Consider the following 20,893-nt stretch of genomic DNA (forward strand, 5'->3'; position numbering starts at 1 on the left):
AATACAAATAATTATATTACACTTTAGCAGCATGGACCAAAGTGGAAACACATTGTCTTGTCATCAGCAATTGAATAAGCCAAAGTAATGCTACCAGAATACCCTTTTAACACTCCTCTGTTACCTCCCCAACTACAGAGAACACCTCCTGTGGCAGAGCACAGTCAATGAGCTCCCAACTATGTCACTAGGTATTTCATATGAAAATTTCTCCAGGGTGTCTGACATTTCCCTCTCTAAGCAAAACAGGAACCTCCCTGCCAGCCTCTGGAGAATCACACAAGTAAATTCAAGCAGTGCTTATGAATTTACCTTGTCTTTCTTCTTGGAAGCAGGCCACTAGAAACACATCCCTCCTTCAATTAAAAAGAAGCGGATAAAAGAAGCTCAGCAAAGTCCTTCAAAAGCCGTAAGAGAAACCAGTACAAGTGATCAAATTAATTGCCCCTGCTCACTAATTAGTTTTCCAACATCAATCATCTCAAGTTAGCAACAGTTTTCATCAACCTTTAACCCCGAGACCAGTCACTGTTTTGACAAGACAGGCAGCTGTGGCAAACAGCTGCAACATTTTGGGGCAGATGCGATGTCTGACCACATCTACAGCCAGGCTGCACCTTGCAGGGTGCACAGGGGCCCTCGGCACGACCCCCTGGCCCTGGCAGGGCTTGCAGAGCCCAGCACATGCCCCTGGCAGCCCCAGCTGCAGCAGGGCCAAGCAGCAGATCAGTTTCCTGTCAGCTGCGACATGGCCGACACTTAAGCTGCCTAAAGGCTTCTCATTCTTCACATTAGAAAGGGGAGGGCAGGTTCAAGGACACTCCAGCCTGTCCAGAGTAGAGCAGGGAGAAAGCTAGGAAATCACACCTCCAAAACAACAGGGTAAGTGGTAACACACAGCTCAAACATCTACACACAGATGGATGGTGAAAGTACCTGGGGATGTAACAGAAAATTGCCAACAGAGAAATAATTGAAGAAAGACACGACTTAATCTTCCATGTAATGGTGCAAGTCACCTCAGCTCCTACAGCAACAAATCACAAGCAGTGTGTGCATTAGGGAGCTGCCAGCAAATGACTCACGTGGGCTGAAAGAGCAGGGCAGGGAAGAATAAATGGAGCACTGGCACAGAACATGCCGACCACTACACATGGCCAGAGTGTCCTGACAGACCCACAACAACATCCCTCCTCTTTCTCCCTCCCAGGGAAAAGCAGGTGCTTGCTCCCCCCACAGAAACACGTCCTTCAATTTGGTCTAGCCAGAACACAAGCCAGAGTCTGGGCAGCAAATCCCATTTTTGTACTCTGAGAAGACAGTCTGGAACATCAGGTGGATGCTGCTGGCTGGCACCTGCACCATCCAGGTGTTCAGTAGCAGCCTGTTCTCCTCTCCTGCATCCCCTCTTCACCTACCCCAAAGACCTCACTATAAGTCAAACAGGTGGGAGAGTTGACTTTTACTCAACAGCTTTGGTAACATAACTCCAGGCTCCCACCTTTATCTATAACCAACATGGCATTCAACTTGAAAGCCTTACAGATGAGAGCAGTGGTTATGGCAAATTTGGGAAATGACAAAAAACATGGATGTTTTGGCAATGTTGACACTTTGGGGAGGAGAGGAGGGAAGAAGAGAAAGGGAGACATTAAAAGACAGTTTACAAGGAAGGCAAGTCAGTAAGAGACAAAATCCAGTTGTACAATGCACCTGCAATGTTTTTATGCGTGTAAAAGCATGTAAGCCCTGCTCCAAAGTTCTTTCCTCCACCAAAAAAAATTCCATCCTAAAGAGTCATAGAATGGCTTGGGTTGGAAGGGATCTTCACGATCATTTATCATCTAAACCCAAGTGTCATACAGCATCCAGAATACAATTTACTACAGGGGCATGACTAAATTACCCTATAACAACATGCTTATACATACGAGGCAATGCATCATTTCAAGAGTTACTTCTTGATATGTTAAGGTAAAAGAAAAGCAGGGAAGAGGAAAAAGGAAAACAAATATAATTAGAACAACTTCTTTTCTAAATATTAACTATGTGATACTTGGGGTAAGAGGGCCCTTTGTTTTCTTTTTTTTCTGAGCCATGCTCAGGCATTCAGGCCTGCTGTAATCCACCCACTCTTAGTTTCTAACTACTTGGGACCCTCCTGGGGGCTCAGGCACCGGGATTAACAATGCTTTGCTGCACATCAGGAAATGTCTCAGACCACCCACTACACCCAGAGTAGCTGCATTGGGACAACATAGTCTTTAGTCATGGCACGGCTTTCAGCCACCAGCGTCACAGGGTCCCCTTCTTCACAAGGGCTTATCTGCTATCCAAAAAACCTTGGACCATTCCAATAGCAAAAGCCCTCAAGTCTCCAATGTATACTTCAAAAATGTTCCCCAGCTAATACCAGAAAGCTCATCTAAACAGGCTGTAGTCCAACTTCCCTTCCAGTCCCAACCTCTGATTTCACTCAAGAGCCTTAAAAACTGGCAACTTGCAGTAAGCATTAGAACACTAAAAGTTGCAGGAATTACTAATTTAAAGATACTTATGTTTGCTACACCAGGAATTTTTCTGTTTAAAAATTCTATTTAATCCCATAAAAATTCATGGTACAAGGTACTATCCAGAAATCAAAACATAAAAGCACACAAAATTTATATTATAGCATATTCAGAGGTGAATTATAGCACATGTACTTTGACCCCTCCTAAGCACAAGTATGATTCGAGGAAAGAGACAAACCGATGATACAATAAAATAAACAGTAACAATAAAATAAACAGTAAACACTTCAAGACTGAACTAAGACAAGGGAAACATCACTTTTTCCTTGCAGATGCACACTGCAGCACAGGAAACTCAAGATATCAGATCATGCACACGTGGGTAGGAACTACCTGAAATCTTTCATAAACATTTAGTACATAAATAAAGAAACCCCTCTGCATTAAACAAGGAAAATAAGGAAAGGTCCAAATTAATTACTGAATACTAATTTTTAAGTACAAGTATTTTTATGCTATGCCAAATGAGTAATACACAGTTCCTCTCTTGCCAACCACACATGACTTGTTATAACTGCATAGAGTTGCCTTTACAAAAGGCATCCAATTCACTAAAATTTTATCCAAAACATGTCACATAAATTACAATATTTCAGTGTGGCAGAAGACTGCAGTGATTCTTTACTGGCCTTCCTCCATCACGCATGGGCCATAAAATTTAACTAAATAGAGTCTACTTCAAGCTTGTAACTTCAGGTTGAGTGACAGCATAATTTTTAGAAGCAAAGCATGGGACCTTGATTTAACACAAATTATGGGAAATCCACCACCACCTTCATGCAACTCCATCATGAAGCTAAGAAGAACTGAAACATGGCTCATTTATGCTGCCAACTCTGAATCTGCACCAACAAACACAAGAAACTGATTATACAAGAGAATTTGTACCACCGCAAGGAGGAAAGAGAATGAAGAGATGCACTAGAGATTCCAAATTGATTCACACACATTTGGGACATCAGATATCTACAACATTTTGGTTCTTGGTTCCTCTGACTAGCAATGGTCTCTGTCACAGCAGGAAGCCCAAAAAACACAACTGCTTCAAGACTTTATGGAGCAAAACTGAAGCAGTCTGTAGACTGCTGCATGGCAGAATGGTCTACTAAGAAATCCATCCCAGCCCCCTAAAACATACATCATATAATCCTATTCATAAGGATGACTATCTTGCTATCTTTTAAATAAGGTGAAGTTGGGTTATCTTGGTTTTTGGTTTGTTTTTTTCAACTTCACTGCCCATGACAGACAATTTGAGACAGATTTTCAGGGCACTTCTCACTACTGAAGCACATAATCTGTGCTTCAAAGCAAACTCATGGGGAAAAATGTATTTTGTTGGCTTAGAGGAGGTATTGTCACGATAGCTGCTCGGTTATTCCCTTGAGGTAGACAGACTAAGTAGGAGGCTTTATCATTATTCAAGCAGATGGGTTATTAGACACATGACACCAACAGTTTTAGTAGATTCAAACACGGAAACCTGGTTTCAAGGCTAAAATATCAAAATTAATCCACTCCTGAGGAGCCCTCTACATTATCAAATAGGTAAACTTAACAGATGCCTTTAAAATCATCACATCTACAGTGCAATGATTTAACAAAGTATTTTTATTTTTCCTTCCTTACAGAAAAAAGTGAAACAAACAAAACAGCCACTTAGGTTTCTGTATATCTTTACAGGCTGCAGTGCCCTGTACTTCCACATTTGTAACCCCTTGCCTGAAAAGTAATAGCTTTGTGAAAGTCACAAGGATTGCTTTTTCTGCACTCTTCGTCTTTTTTATTCTGGGGAACTACAATCTCCTAAAAGAAAGAATTAAATGTCATAATTGTAAATACTAAAGAATAGAACAACAACAACAAAAAAAATCCTAAAAAGTATGTTTAACACCTTAGCTTAAAATACCCAAAATTAATTCCCGTCTCCAGGACTATTCCTGCAAATCCTATGTGCATCAGTGTTTGAAGTCACTATAATATCTCCACATACTCAAGATTCTGACTCGTAAACTGATACTGCTCAAAGAGGGCAAAAGCACTGCAGCTACGAAGAATCATCCACTGTAAAATTCCACAGATATTTCCAATAAAACAATACTAAGCAGCCTACCATTCGAAGTAATTATCCACCTTTATCATTTGAAACACCATGGTATCTTTAAAATTCACACAAGGCATGTCCATTCACAAATACACTCCTGCAAAACTTCTCAATCTCTAAGTAAATAAGTGACAGAGAAAACCAGGGAGATATAGTGGTTACCCTTTTTTATTTCTGGAAACAGTAGTTTCCTGGGATGGAATAAATACCTGACCTGCTGTGTGCAGTTGCTGAAAGATGGTCCTAAATAAAGATTTACATGCTGGCTGTAAAGAGGGACTTAGAATAGCATCAGAACTCAGATGGAGACACTTCAAATCTGAAGATTCAATGAACCTTCTCCTGAAGGCATTTTTGAGCGTAACCAACAAGAGATGCACATTGGCAATGCTCAATCACACTATTCCACAGTTTCACCATTGTAATTTTTTCCTTTTTCCACTCAGGAAAGTCATCTGCATTTGCAATTTATTTCAGATACAAACTCTACCATCTTAAATTTGTGCTTAGGAATTAAATAGTTATTAATTAATAATGGGTTATACTTACTAGGTAATACTAATCCACTCAATTTATTATGTCTTCTATGAGATGCTTGTAGGCTGATATAAGCCATATTATACTACGCCAGTGGCACATAGTGCATTAACAACTTAAAAGCGAAATTCCTATGGGGTCTAGAAACTCCCCTTACTCTAAATTTTCCATTTTAACAAAAACACAACTTGTGTTCAAAAGAAGAAAAGTTTAATCAACATGTATGCTACAACGTGTATTCAGTCTATTCTAGGAAAATGAGAGATGACCTTCACTCCAGTAGCAACTGGCTTACACTGTCCAGCTATGCATACAAAGGCATTCTGTGTTTGCTTTGATGGCCTGCACATGCCAGGGGTTGATGTCATTGATAGATGGACATTGCTATGTTCTCACACAAAAACTTTATTAGCATAACAGAAGATCTGAAAGTGTGCTATCCTACTTTCTAAATATCTTCCCCATCTGCTGCTGGGTGACATATGCAGATCTCCTTCCCCTGCCTATTTGCTAGAACACTGCAGAACTCCACGGGAAGTGTCTGGTCACATCTGCCTTTGGAGCAAGGCTATTGTTTGTGAGATAATTACTCTGTCCTTCTTGACTTGCAGCAATAATTGAGAACAAAATCACCTAATAAGCCAAGTTACCTAGCAATATAGCACATTATAACAGCAATGATTGCATATAAACTTTGAACCCCCTTTAGTGCCAATTAATTTCAAGAGCATTAGCACCAACAGTAAACTAATACGAAGCAGTTTAACTAATTAAAGCTTACTACGTAATAGGCTTGTAGCTTCAATTATCATTTTTCATGTTAGTCATCTGAAACTGTAATGATATGTACCAGCTGGAAAACATGTGCCTAGTCCCACAGCAACAGGTAAATGGAGCAGTTTTTGAAACTATGTCATGCACTTTCCTAGGAAAAGTGCTAACTAAGCCTTATCAACAGAGACAAACAGCAGATGGCAACAAATGTGCCAAGAGACATTTCATCCTCCAGGAAGAGTTCAACACAAGGCATCAGCAAAAAAGGAGCAGAGTTGGAAGCACAACTCCCACAGATCTTACCCAGCTGCTCTCTTCTGTAGAAAAAAGAATAAACACCCCAAACACAAAATCAAAACCCAAACCTAGTTAGGCAGTGATTGCCACCCTGATGTACAGACTTCATGTGTAATCCATCTACATTTCTATCCCAGAAAGTCCAGTATCAGGTGCAGCTCAGCAAAGCATCCGAAGCCCTTTTCCCCATGAGAAGCTTCCTTCTCAGCTCCCAGTGAACAAACTTTTGCTTAAATCCTGACATTGACGCTCAAGTTTGGCTTAGAGAGTTCAATAAATTTTTGCTGTTTTAATTGTATGTACAGATTGAGAACTAATTATCCAATCTTATTTCAACTCTTGCACACTTGTGGACTCAATGAATGGAATCACAAAGTTGCTTGTCCTTTAGTGTGATGCAGTATTTCTCTTTACCAGTTCTGCACATCCAGTGTTTCCAGGTTATTTTTGTGACTTGAAGACCCATGGCTACCTTCTCTAGATCATTTTATTCTTGACACTTAACTTCTTGACACACTGACTGAAGGTAAGCACTGAGGTAAAAGTAATTTTCATGTTTTCATGTTCACATTTTAACTTCAAGACACTGCAATTATCAGAGAAGCTACTAGCATTTTTGGACAATTAATCTCTTTTTGAGCTATCCCATCAACAATTCCACGTCTTCCTTTGCTCCATTCCTATCCCCAAGCAAGTGCACACCAAGAAGCACATTCAATTACTGGTTTGGGAAGCAAATATAGAAAACAGGAAAACAGAAATAAAACAACAAAAAGAAAACCAACTACTTGCCATATAAAAAAATTTATCTGCAGCTCATGCTTCTTTTTTTTCCAAACACTAAGGACAGCCAACTTAATATTTAAGGACCTACACCCATTTCATTTCAAAAGCAGTTAAAAGCAAAACATGTAAAAGAGTTTTTTCATTATGCATATTGGCTCAGGTTTTCCCAAACTCCATCTCTCCCAATATTCATTGTAACAGCTCAGAACCTCAGAGAGCATCAAGTCTTCCTTCCAGGGAACAAGTATAGCTGGTCTCTTTATGGTGGATAACTGTAGTCCTAAAACAACTACTGGCCGTGACACAAATACCAAAAATTAAAGACAAAACCCAACAACTCTATATTATGCAAAGCATCAAAAAAATTGGTTGGATTTTCTTTAAAGTTAAGAAAAATTTACTTAGACATAGTAAACCCATTAACAATGTCTGCTTCCACCACTGTCTGTCCAAAGAGATTAAATGAAGAAAGGAGCATCTTGTTTATATAAAACTGCAAAATACCCCTTTATGCTCAAGAGCTATATAGCAAGTCTGTGATGGTCTATGTACAACATCAACTATTAATAAACTATTAACCACAGCTCTCAGAGAGAGGGGCTGACAGACAGTCACAGAACAGACTTTCCTCAAGTTAAGATGGAAAAGGCCAGGGACAAATACTAAGTCAGTACTGATACTTGATAATTGTGATAATCTACTACCACACATGCCTGACGTGCTCTTCAAAGCAAAGAGGAGTTGCTTGGCTTAGCAGGGAGGCTATCCCCTATTATGCAGACCAGCTGAGCCAAAAGCTATGCAGTACTGTATGGAATAACAGAAGGATCATTTCTGGAATAGTCAAATAAATGCCACTTCATACTGCTTTACCATCAGATCTCCTCTGAAAGATCCATCTCTTTTTCCATGTGAAGAAAAAAAAATTGAAGGGGAGAAAAGTAAAGCAAGAGCTATATGGGGCAAGGAAATAGCTGACTTTAAATATGCTAATAGAATAAACAGCAGACAACAAAAATTTATTCCTAGAGTGACAACTAATAAAAAGGAAATTGGGACAGCTGCACAGTCCAAAATTGGCACTGATTTTCAGAGAAGGAATAGGATCCCTCAAACTCTTACTAAATGGCTCAGGAATCCCTGGCAAAAAATCAAATAGTTTCTTAAAAAAATTGCTGTAATTTAACACAGTATTTATACCAGAGCAAAGTGACACAAGCTTACACTCAAGGCTGAAAACTGAGACAGACAAACAAAAGCCACAGTTAATTAATCTTTCCTTGGTCACCATGTCAGACACCCATCCTTCTGAAGAAAACCCAGAAATACATGAGCTGCTCATATATGAAAGATGAGAAATTTTCGTAATTATTTTCTTTAAGTTCAAAATCTACCTCCAAAATATGGGATGGCAAAAGGTCAGCACACTGAATGAGCATGGGAGGGAATGGAAGGTTATTTTTATTTGAATGAAATTTTAAAAATGTGGTTATCCTCCACAGGAGCCTAAGAGCAATCAAATCCTTATAAATGCCACTAGATCCCTATAAAATGCAAGCATCTCTGGGCCACAGAAGGAACTACTTTCATTAAGAAATTATGAGGAAGTAGAAGGAAACCATCTGCCCTGTACCCCATCAGGCTTCAATTCCAAATATTCCAAGACCAGCTGAAGAGCTAGCATGCAAATTGGGAGGAAAATTTCATGTGTGTCAGCTTTTCCTTATTTTTTTTTAGAATCAGTGGGAAGTTTCTCACTGTAGGAGTATCACAGCTAATTCAATTTATACATATACATATGTTAGCATAATACACTTTTTAGAAGTGGCAGCTTTCATAATCTACCCTTGATTCAGCAAGACATTTTTATTCCAGGATGAAGTGTTTCAGTTCCCCAAATTCAGCCCAATCTCATTACAAGTCAGAAGCATTGTTCTATGATTTACATAAAAGCATTTCCACTGAACTAAGCAGCAACTGACAGATCGGGTAAATGGGTTCCAGGTAACATTTAAATAGCTGTGCTAATTACACCACACAGAGATAGGAACATGATCCCTTACTCAAATCCTCAGAGTAACCATCCAGAACACTGAAGAGAGGAGAAGAAAAACCTAATAGTGCAAGTCATAAGGCAGCATGTAAAGGAATTTAAAAGAACCCCAAACATTCTGCATAAAGGCCGTAATCTCAACTAATTAGATGCCGTAATGATCTTCTCACAATCTGTTAGAAGAGACTAGTAGTTAACAACTTCACAAATTTCCTCCAATCCTTTCACCAGGAAGGAATAGCAGTTTCTAAGTCACAACTGCTCTGTCATCCTGGACTACTGCCAAGACTGAAGAACTTCAGGACACCTGTCAATTAACACATTCTCACTGAAGGCAGGCTCGTCTTCCAAGTCTATTAAAAATCAGTGATCACAAAAAGCAGTCAGATCAAAACACTGCAAAATTAAAATTAGTAGTGACTTCTTGAAGGACAACAGCCTTCAACAACAACAAAAATCATCAAGAGGTGTGTGTCTGCTGAAGTGACTATAAACCCACTTTGCAAACAGATGATGTAACAGTGTAACAGACCTTTTTCCATCCCTACCATCTGTGGCACACAGTCGTACATACAAAGATGACTGGTGACCTGATGGACAATTATGTGCAAGAGTCAGATCTGAAGCTTTTCTCTAATCAAAGCTTTCTGCAGGGGTTCTCAGTCTAAGTGCAGGCTTCTCATTGATTTTCCTTTATCCCCAGGATGAACTACTTCTAACTCAAAGTTGAAAAATATGAAGCTATGCACTGAACCAAAAAACCCAGGTACCATACATATTAAAGCATCAAGGCAGAGGTGTAATTACAATTTAAAGAAACCACAAGATTTCTGAGCAAATACAAAAACGGTATTTACCTAAGTTCAAAGATGACAGTGAGTTCTGAAGAAGATGAGGAAATGGAAGAAATTAAAGCAGTCACATGAAAATCAAAACAACAGCTGTCATTGAGTTAAATCTGGTTTGTTCAAAAATGAAAGGGTATGACCAAGCAAGTTCTAGATTCAACAAGTAAAATTCCAACCAGAACAAATAACCAGAAGGCTGCATGCACTCCAGTACAGGACTAAGACATTCCTATGGTTTTATGTCAGTCTTCCACCTGCTAATTCCAAATTCCAGCACAAAGCTTGCGACAGTTTAATATTCCAGAAAAAATTAAGAGCATCAAGGAAGAAAACTGAAATTCACACTGGAAAACCTTTTTTGCACTGAAATCACAGAATACAAGAAAGAAATTTTTAATGTGCAAAGTGTGGTATTGCCTAATAAAACAGCAGTGCACACAGAACAAGTCAGAGAACCAAACAAGTCAGAAGGGCAAAGCAGCCCAAGTATAGAGCCCTTACTTTAGAATGGCTACCCTTCTCCCTGACAACTGTTCTGCAGTTTCACTTTCCTTGGATTAAAAAAAACAAAACAAAAAAAAAGTGTTTGTACCTCAAGGTCTCCTCTATGTTTACCCAGTCATTTCAGGAAATATGACCCTGAACTTCAATAGATTATTACATTGTCCTACTTTTCTGGTAACTTCCAATAGTTCAAACATGGGAATTTCTGCTCCGTTTCATAAACTAGGCAAGTAATTTGAAAGAAAGCATTAACGCTTTTTGCTTTTTTTTTTTTAACCAAGGCTTATCAATCATCAGAATCCAAATTTTAAAAGTTTCTCCTTCTCATGTAACTACCAACTAAAGCTCACAGAGAAATGACTGTCAGATATCAAACCCTGCAAAAAGATTCAAACGATGTCCCATCATTCCATATTTTTGATGAGCACTGTTTGATAAGCTCTTGCTCTTTCTAAAGGCTGCCAGTTAAAACATGAAAACAGAGAAGGATTAACAGGAAAGGTAAAGGGAAATGGGTATTTTAATTTTTTTTAACTAATCCAGGTGTTGAAATAGGATACTAAGGAGCAAATATTCCTAGTGGTTCAAATTAGCAAAAACAAGTATCAAATTGCAAAGCAGATATCAACATATCTAATTTAATCCTTCTCTCTGAAACCTTACCTGTATTTGATAAAAGGCATAGTCTGAAGTTAAAGACAACACAACACAAACATCTCCTGCATTACATCATGTATACCTGCTGGAAGGAAAGCCAACAGACAGTAAGCATAATGCTGGTGTCTCTCAATCACTGATCAAGCTCTAAAATTCAGCAGATTTATTTAATCCAGCTTTGACACTGCTCTCTTTCTACTACAAAGGGAGTCAGAACAAATTCGTTCAGGCTGTATGCTTGACTTACAACCTTCCTTGCTAATTTTTAAGAGATCAGGTATACCCCAGCTTGCTGAACTACACCGGCTTCTCCAGAGTCCCTTGTTCCTACCAGAATTCCTGATACTGCCCACCAAGATCTCCTATATCCTGACAAGGTATTGTAGCTGCAGGATTAGAGACAGTCCATCTTTCACAGATAAATAAAGGTCTTAACAAACCCTTTCATCTGTCTCATAAGTATATTTCAGTGCTGAAAATAGCTGTTCATGTTTATCTTCTAAATTAAGCAAATGAATCCTGGCACAGGCCCAGTGAAAGGACATAACATGCAAGAGACCACACCACCTAATCTATACAGCAAAATCTGCTTTCAAAGTACTCAAACATTATTTTTTTAGCCCTGAAACCAAAACAGCCTGGTAAGAACAAGTATCACTGCTGACATATCTTCATTCTTCCAGTTTTCTTCCCTTAAAATTACAAGTTTCATCTGTTGGATCTTGCTGACCTTGGTGATAAATCTTAGTGAGAATTACAGGAACTTCTAAACTGATGGTTATAAACCAACTTTGGTTTGAAGGGATCTCTGGACATTGTTTAACCCAACCTCTGGCTCTAAACAGGGCTAGACTTGCCTGGTGCAAGGCTGTGCATCTCTGGGAAGAGACTGGTTTCTTCTAGAAGAAACCGGTTTCTTCTTTCTTCCCCCTTTAGGTTGTTGAAGATCACAGTAAATTCCATCCTCAAAAAAATTTTTCTAGAGTGAAAGAACCCAGCTTTCAGCCTCTTCCTATATGCCAAAGTAGGATAATCCAGAAACCACCACCTGAAAAGAACAGACCTAGTAGGCTCAAATGAGTATTTATCCAAGAGGAAAAAGAACAGATCATTTCACTGTGGATGAAACTAAAAGCTTCTAATAGAATTTGTGGCGAAAAAGTCATCTATCACACAGTGGGCAAGATTCCCAGGAAATATATGAAAATTTTTGATAATGAGATCAAGGTACCGTATCTTTGAAGGGCAGTATGAATATTTATTTAAGTCTCATGGGAGATAGACACTTCAGTTAGACTGTTTTTCTATCTTCTTAGGACTAGTGCTTGAAAATGAAAATTATTTTTAACTCCTATTTGAAGTATCTTTTATTTTGAAAACTTTATTACCATCTAGGTATCCAAATCCAGGGCTTCTAGAACAAGCCAACATGCAATTTAAGATAAATGCATGATGCAAATGAGTGAGGCAATAAGATACTAAAGAACAACTTCTGTGGAAGTCTCAAAGCCCCAAGTATTTTTTGACAAGCTACTAATGAACTAAGAAAATGCATACTGCAAAGACATGTAGTGCTATCAAATATACAGGCTGGAGACAAACATTAAAGCATTAGTTAGCATTTGTATTCTTCTAACCTTAACAGGAGGGTTTGGAAAACAAATGTGTTTGAAGACAGAACCAAGGCAGTTTACAAATGCTGCTAAAGCTCTCAACCTTTATGGTGAAGCACCTGTGCTCCTGTGTCTCCCTTTTAATAAGGCATCTCTGTGAGAGAACCATGAAGGATCCCTGTTAATCCCCACAATATCCTAGACAGGTTTAAAGAATGTCTTTAGTAATTCTGAAGCATGGCAGACTTCGGAGGGTGCAGGATTCAAGTGCATTCCCAAATACTTTATTGAACACCTGAGAGTCTTTCCTGCTACCTACCAGTGGATATGGACATTTCTACCTCCCCTCATCTTACCGTGTCAGCGCTCTACCCAACACATACAGCTTCTAAAAGGGGATACATTGTTACAGCTCAGATACAGAGAACCCTCTGGAGACCTTGCTCTTCCCACTACTCTGGTTCTCAGTTTTACCACAGTTCTGGGTGAGGAGTATCTTCTTGTTACCTGGTCAGCCAGGTTAAGATATGACTCAAGGAAATATCTGTGTCTTTTGCAGGAAGGAAAAAAATACGAGTTAGGAAACCATAAGGAAAAAATCAAAAGTACAAAAGAAAGAAAACAACAACCAAAGAAAACCTCCGTGTGTTGTCATATTAACAGTAAGCCCACAGTTTCACAGTATGAACTGAAAAATGGCTGGTCATGCCTGATCTCTTACATCTCACACTGGGCCTGCCCCCACTGTCCAACCTCCTCCTTTCCACCAGCTCTCAGAGCACACAGTGAGTCACTGAGCCACTGATCCAACTGAAATCAATTTGGTTTTCCCTCTGGAGTAAGTTTTCAACTCGGATCACCAGGCTGATCCAACTCACCATGGGGCTATGGAATTGCTATAACCCATTCACAGAAATCAGCAGTCAGGAAGTGAGAGGCACCACACCTCTTGTAATAGCACAATCTTAAAATAAGCAGTTAAAAAAAAAAAAAGTCTCTCTATTCATCTGACTGCTGTACAATCAATCTGAATCTGATCAATCTTCCTAAACATCTAAACATTTCTTGGTGAATACCCATTAAATAAAACCTTTCTGTCCAGAGTGGAAAAAAGTACCAACATGCCATCCAGAATAAAATAAGAAATATATCTATTTTTTCCCTTCTAACTAATTGCCTCCTTACCCAAAATATTCTGGCCATTCTTCTTAATTGAAATGTTTCGTTTCCTCTCCTTGAAGATGCTAAAGTCTGTATTAGACCAGATGTAATCTCCTGCACTCGACTACCAATAATATTTCAACAAACGTAAAGATGCTCCATAATTTTTCTACTACTTGGTACTCAGTTCACAGTTCCAGACTCTATGCAGCCTCTTCTTGCCTACTCTAACTTGTTTTGGCTATCAGCATGCAGAGTGACATACATGGCTTTTTCAAAGGCCCACAATTGCACACACAATGATAAATTTAACAACAGTGGCAAATTATTTAACCCCAACAGTTCCCATTTTGGGACAATGCAGCAATTTAGCACTATTTCTCCCAAGATTTTGGGTTGCCATTTCCGTATTTAAAAGCAATTAGAAACTCTTGGCCTCATCTTTTGCCATCGAGTTCCATGTCTTCCAAAATTGTTATATTGATGTTGCATTCCCTGTTTAAATATAGATGGCATGCTTATAACAAGGCAATTGCTCTTTTAGCAATCCTCTTTCTCCCACAGTACAACATGGAAGAAACCAGGAGTCTGTCAATTGCCCCATTCACGTGACAACCCTTGCAGACTGGATAACCAATGCTTCAGATGCAATTAAGAGAAAGCAGCTGATGATCATTTTCCCTGGATGAACAAGACTTTAGAAAAAAAAGAAATGCCTGGATTTCTTTACAGATCATAATTACAGTAGACGGCCATTAACCTGCTTACCTACCCTTAATTTTTTTTAAATGAGCTCATCTTTCTCCACTTCATTTTTCTCCTCCCTCATCCATTCTTCTCCCAGACTGCAGCAATAACATGCTTTTATTCATTCCTTTTGACTGCCAGGGCCTTAAACTAATTATTAATTGAGAATGTATCTAAAGGAACTGAATGAGAAAGTTGGAATTAACCCAATTGCCTCTTTCCCCCTTTTCTTTCGCATATTTGAGCACTAGGTCTACCTGTCAGCACTGCTGAAAACAGCAAATGTGTTGTTTTCCTTTCAAAGGCAAGTCTGCTTGGGCAAAAATATGCAACGGCAAAAAACAACATGGAAAAAAAGCAAGTACCTGGAAAGGCCTCAGCATTGAGTGAAAGCCATTAGCAAGCAAGCTGTCTACAGTTAAATTCTCTCAACAACTTTGCTGTTCTGTAGGAGAACCCTGCAGCAAACGGCATCCTGCATTTAGGAAACCAGACAACTGACACTTCATCAAAAGGCTTGTCCTTTAGAGAGGCTAGAACGGCATGACCCGACACTGCCTGCTGGTGCAGAGCTGGCTGCTTGTACAGCTCCGACTCATCTTGTTTCCAGTTGTTAAATTACATTAAAGGACAGCTAAAAATACATTAAATATTTTCCTATTACTTTTCCATGCGAGCAACATCTATAGTTACAACAAGAGTAATGTCCAGGCAAAGGCTTAGTAACATGGGGGGTTGGAGGGGAACGTCCAGGAATCCCTCTAACAAATTCCTGATCAATGGTTTGCAAATGTAGAATTTTTAGATTTTTTTATTTTGCTGCATTTTGAAGCATTTCTTACAGTCAAAAAAGAAAAATATTTACATTTGCCAAAAATGGTCAAACAGATCTGAGCTATAGTTTTAATTCACTTCCACTCCAAATTTTTGCCTTTTTTTCTTCCAAAACACACCAGAACTTAGCAGTCTACCTGTGACACCTAAATTCTGACTAACTCACATTGATATGCCCCTGTTGAAGATTACCCACAAACGAAAAACATGGAAGACCGATCAAAAAAGACGATAATCAACGTTTAAACACTTAGACAAAAATGAGTGTTAATTGATTAAGGATCTCCAGGTCTCTATCGCCATCTAGCGAAGCCATTATCACACTGTCCCCTCCAACGCGCTCCCTGGAACGACAGACAGGATCCAGCCTGCCCCTGGCCAGGGAGGTAAGGCTTTGCTACATTTCTATTCCCTGGCTGAAGGAAAATAAAAATGAAGCACTGGCTCGCTACAGCTGACTGAAGAGAACTGAGCTTTTATGGATGACACTGTCATAGAATGGTAGAATGGTTTGGGTTGGAAGGGACCCTAAGGATCATCTACCTCTATGATGTGGCTTTTTTAAAATGGCTTTTCCACACCGTATTTAATACTTCTGCCATCAAAATGAAGTGAACATGCCAAGTTCTGCTAATATAGTTCAGAAGTTCACTAATATAGTCACACAAGTTTTGATAAGAGCAATGTGTTATAAACAAGTATTTTTAGTCACCATAAGGAACCCCATGGCAGCTCTACAGCTTTTACTGCATCAGCATCTCCAAACCACAAAGAGAAGTTAAGAGTCCAGGAGAGATGGTACGCAGCACTTGGCATCAGGTGCTTCAATCTTCCACAGCTTCAGTGGAAAGGTTGTCAGTCACCCACACTTGAAAAGCATCCATTTACAGGATTCATCAACACTCATTCTCAGCTACATTAAAACTTGATGCAAGCTTTAACAACTTCAACATGAAATATGTATTTCCCACTTTCAATTATTCTGCTAAGACTTACGATTGAACTGTAATTGTGTTAGTGCAAATATTAAGTTCAGTTTTCATCCCACACAATATTTTTGCCACTTAGACTTCTACAAGCCTACCTGCATTTACTCAGGTGCCCTTGACAACAGCATATAAAAAAAAAGGTATTAATTGCAGATGATGAGAAAAGGCCATTTAAATTTAGACCATAAATTTTCCATAACAGTTACTTTTTAATTAACCTTTTCTCACAGAGAACCCAAACCTCCAGGTACTTAACATTTACTTCTTTTATATTAGAACTGAGTGGTAAGAGGAAACCTATGAATAGAAAGACTAATATAAAAATTTTAAGTAATCTTCCAGATCAGATATTTCAACTTAAAGCAAACAAACAAACAAAAAAAAAAAAAAAAAAAACCACCATTAAAATCAGAAAACTAAGGTGTCCTCCTCATGTCATCTTCTGTGGCAAAAACTCAAATGTGTGCAACGGCTTGGCAGAAGCTGGCACAGGTCCAGCACCAGCAGAATTTAGAGGTAAGAAATCCTTTCCAACCAAAGATCAACTATATAAGTTGATCTAGTTAATAATTACTCCCTAGCACATTCTGTAGCACCTATTTAGGATTTCCCCATTCCACCATCACTCTGGAACATAAAACAGGAACATCACATTTTCACATAGCTGTCTCGTAACTGATAAATTACAGACAAATGTGAATAAACTCCATGTGCAAATAACAAGCATTTTCCCATTTTAACAGAGGCCAAAAGCTTAAGTATCCATAGAATACCAAGTCTGTGGCAAGTGGTCCATATCACATATGAATATCATTAAAAAAAAACCCAAAGAAAAAAGTGGAATTCATTACTTTTAAAATACCACCAGAAATATAAAGCTATGATACTCAGCTGCTTTGCATACCAACCTCAGACAGCATGAGGTTGAATCTTCCTTCAACAAACACAATACCTTATTTAAAGGAAATACTAACTTCTGAATTCACATGGCTGCATGGCACATTTGCAGTTACCAATCTGGGAAATTACTTCCGAGTTAAACGGATGTGTAAGGTTAAACATAACTGCTTACATAAACTGGGAAGACAAAAAATGTGGGGTTCTCTCTAGAGAATTGTTTAGATAGGAAGATAATTAAAAACAAAATGTGTTACTGGTAATAAAACACCCCAATGCAATTGAGTTGGGAATTGTGCAGTGGGTGTGCCCTCACATCACAGGGAGGATGAGACTGTCAACAAGGATGTGACCTCATCCATCTCCCTGATCAACCAAAAGGCTGACCAGCCATCCTGACACAACTCTTCCTGGCACCTTTGCAGGCAGGCTCCTGCTTGGTATTCTCTTTTGTAAGGAAGTAATATCAAACATCATTATGTTTTAAGACAATGAATGTATATCAGTGGTATGCTCTGGATCATTAAAGATTATTTTTCTCACAGGGACAAAACTGATGTGGTCTGTACTGAGCCACCATCCTAACCAATAGCAAGAGTAGTTTTGTCTATAAAGTCAAATGCAACTCTTACAATAAAATATGAGGCTAATAATGAAACTTTATTTTAAGGAACAAAGAGTTTCCAAAAATAAGCCCTGATACATAATCCATTGCCCCCATGATTAATTTGCCATATCACAAACTAGGGTTTTAGGAAGCCATATCAGGCCACAAGACAGTGTGGCTACTACAAGCAAGCTCATCCAAAGCTGAAGCATACCACCAAATCAAAGACTAACCCATCAGGCACAACTAGAAATTAATGGAAAATGAATTTAATTTCATTCATTGAAAATGAAAGCAGCCTTGATATATTTTTTTGTTGTCACCTCAACCTGGCCCATTGAAACCAAATAGTTTCACAAGAGAGATAAACTTAAGAGTTCTGAAACCAAAAGCAAGTTGTATTCAATGAAAAAAAAAAGCAGGTGGCTTAAATTCAGCCTTTTTACATGTGTGTATAACCTGTTTAATGACTTACCTCTCTCCCTTTATGTGTCACCAAAGCAGCCAAAGGCTTGGCATAGAACCTGCTGTAGGAAAATCCCAGGCAGCCATACATGCTGTTAGCAGTGAGTTTCAAAGCTTTCTGTCTGATATCATACTGAAAAGAAACACAACCAGAAAAATGATCCAACCACAGCCATCAGGGAACAGAACTTAATGCTCACAATTACATTCACAGCTTTTTTATACAGTCTGCAGCAGTGATGGGCTACAAATAAAGCACATTACAATCACTGCTCACTACTAATCATCTCTATTCTACAAGGCTGATCAGGGCACTTAAGGGGAGAGGGGGAAAAATCAACGGAGTTCTATAAAACACACCTGTAAATAGAGGTCAGGATTTAAATCTGGCTGTTTCATTAACTGCTTAACTTGGCGTCTTCTCTCCACCAGTTTCCTGATTTCCTTAGGCAAAATTCCCATTTCCAGAGATGGGTCTGGAAGCTCTGGAATTTCTTCCTCTTCTTCAACCTGTGAAATGATCACCGCTGGTTATAGTTTTATTGCTCGAAGATTAGATTTTTATGCATTAAGTGAAAAGCTTGGCAGGGGGGAAAACCAAAATCATACAGCTTGTGCCAATTCCTGCAGAGCACCCAAAGCACAGTTTAGAACAAGCATGAGAGGTTTTTTTGCAGTGTTTAACTGTATTATTTTGCTCCTGCTGGGGAACAGGGCCTAAGTCTGTTTTACTCTTGGAGAAACACAAAGAAGGCATGGACCAGCAGCAGAAAGGTTTTTGTTTTTTATCAGAGTGTGTGTTATCTATTTATATACATACATAAATCCAGATAAATAACACACATACATTCTCACTCTTAGGTATATATAGATAAATACAAAAATATAAAGAAAAGTACACACACAGCAATTATTTCTGTGCTGAAAAATCCATCCATTTTTTATCTCATCTAAGTACTTTTGGTGCTCAGACCTGTCAAAAGGAGCACATGCTCTGTGGAACTGATACTTTGAATGATACAACTGACAAAAGTAGACCAAAAATTCCACCCCAAGCAACTCTTGATTATAGCAAAACAACATAGTAGAAGGACACCTTCTTAGCATGACTGAAGAAACGGCAAAAATTGAATGGTATTTCAAGCACAATGAAAGTGACAGAAATGGGAAAAGGAAGGGCAGTACACACACAGTGAGGTTGGCAACTTTACTAAAGCAGTCAGAGGAGAACTGCAACAAGAAATTACACCAAAGCATGATTAAACATCATACAGAGAGAGAAATCAAAATTAGCTGCTTCAGGTTGAAGCACACTTCAGAAAGCAGGGAAAATCCAAATTCAACTTGAAGGAACTTACTGACATACTTGTCTCCTCATTTCTGCTACTGTGTTCATATTTCAGTTGCTACAGGACTAACTAATTCCAACCTGTGAGCTGATACCAGTTAAAAATAAAAGCCTCTGCTTTAACCTTTAGACCTGACCAGCTCAATGCTTCAGTTTACAACACAGCTCCATTAACAAGTGTTCCAGCACTGCTGAGGAAATGAGAATCTCCAGCCACAGATAAACCAGAGCCAACACAGCTGCTTATAAAACAGTACATCCAACTGTACCTTCAGGAGGTTTTTCATTTGTGTTTAACATAGTTTGAACACCGTGAGTTTTTGTGAAGCTGGTACCATAGTTCACACAGTCACATCACCCTCCTAAGTCACATAATTTTCCTGATGTCTAATAAGGCTTGAGCTCATAATCATATTCTTTCCTGTAGAAAGCATGAGACTTTTGCCTACCTCCATCACGTATAGTTGCATAAATATAAAAATAGCAACTTAACTTCAGGAAGCCTCTATCAAGTTAGGATGAAACTAGTAAAAGGGCTCAGAAATTGCTAGGGTGGATGTGTGGCTGAAAAGGGTCACAGAGCCTCAGTAAAAATCTTGTTTCATGAGGATACTAGGAATAGATGGGAGAGAACTTACCAAGATTCTGTAAGAGTATTACAGAAAGGAAGGTGACAGACACAAAATATTCAAAAAAGTCCCAATCCACAAATTAACACAATACATCTTTAAACAAGAATCACTTTTTATATGTGAGAGAGGACAAGAAAAAAAAAAAAACAGTGAAAAAGAACAGCTTCTTAAAGGAGCTGATTCACAGAAAATGCTCTTAAGTTAAGACAGTGTAATTTAAGCCACGAGTTTAAGCACTCAAACCTCTGCCCTTTTCTGTGCTTCTGATGACAGTCGCTGCACTGTGGTAAAGCAGATGTTGAACTCCTGAATAATCGACGGGTACAAGCTGTTGAAGTCGAGAAGCAAAATAAACTTGTCATAAAAACCTAAAACAGAGTTTAAAACAAAAGTCATAATTACTCAAGTCTCCCAAAGGACTTCATAAAACTCCACAATTAATACTTAAGTGACAGTAATACATTGTA

General features: G+C 38.7%; 1 protein-coding gene across 1 annotated transcript in view; it reads right to left on the reverse strand.

Moving 5' to 3' along the window:
- Positions 1 to 20,893, reverse strand: part of POLA1 (DNA polymerase alpha 1, catalytic subunit) — a 185,085-nt gene that overhangs the window by 134,731 nt on the left and 29,461 nt on the right. The window contains 3 exon segments of the mRNA XM_053971586.1: positions 18,457 to 18,579; positions 18,807 to 18,956; positions 20,670 to 20,794. Of these exon segments, the coding sequence (XP_053827561.1) occupies positions 18,457 to 18,579; positions 18,807 to 18,956; positions 20,670 to 20,794 (398 nt within the window).

The sequence above is a fragment of the Vidua macroura genome, chromosome 2 (assembly GCF_024509145.1).
Source record: "Vidua macroura isolate BioBank_ID:100142 chromosome 2, ASM2450914v1, whole genome shotgun sequence".
Taxonomy (NCBI): Eukaryota; Metazoa; Chordata; class Aves; order Passeriformes; family Viduidae; genus Vidua; species Vidua macroura.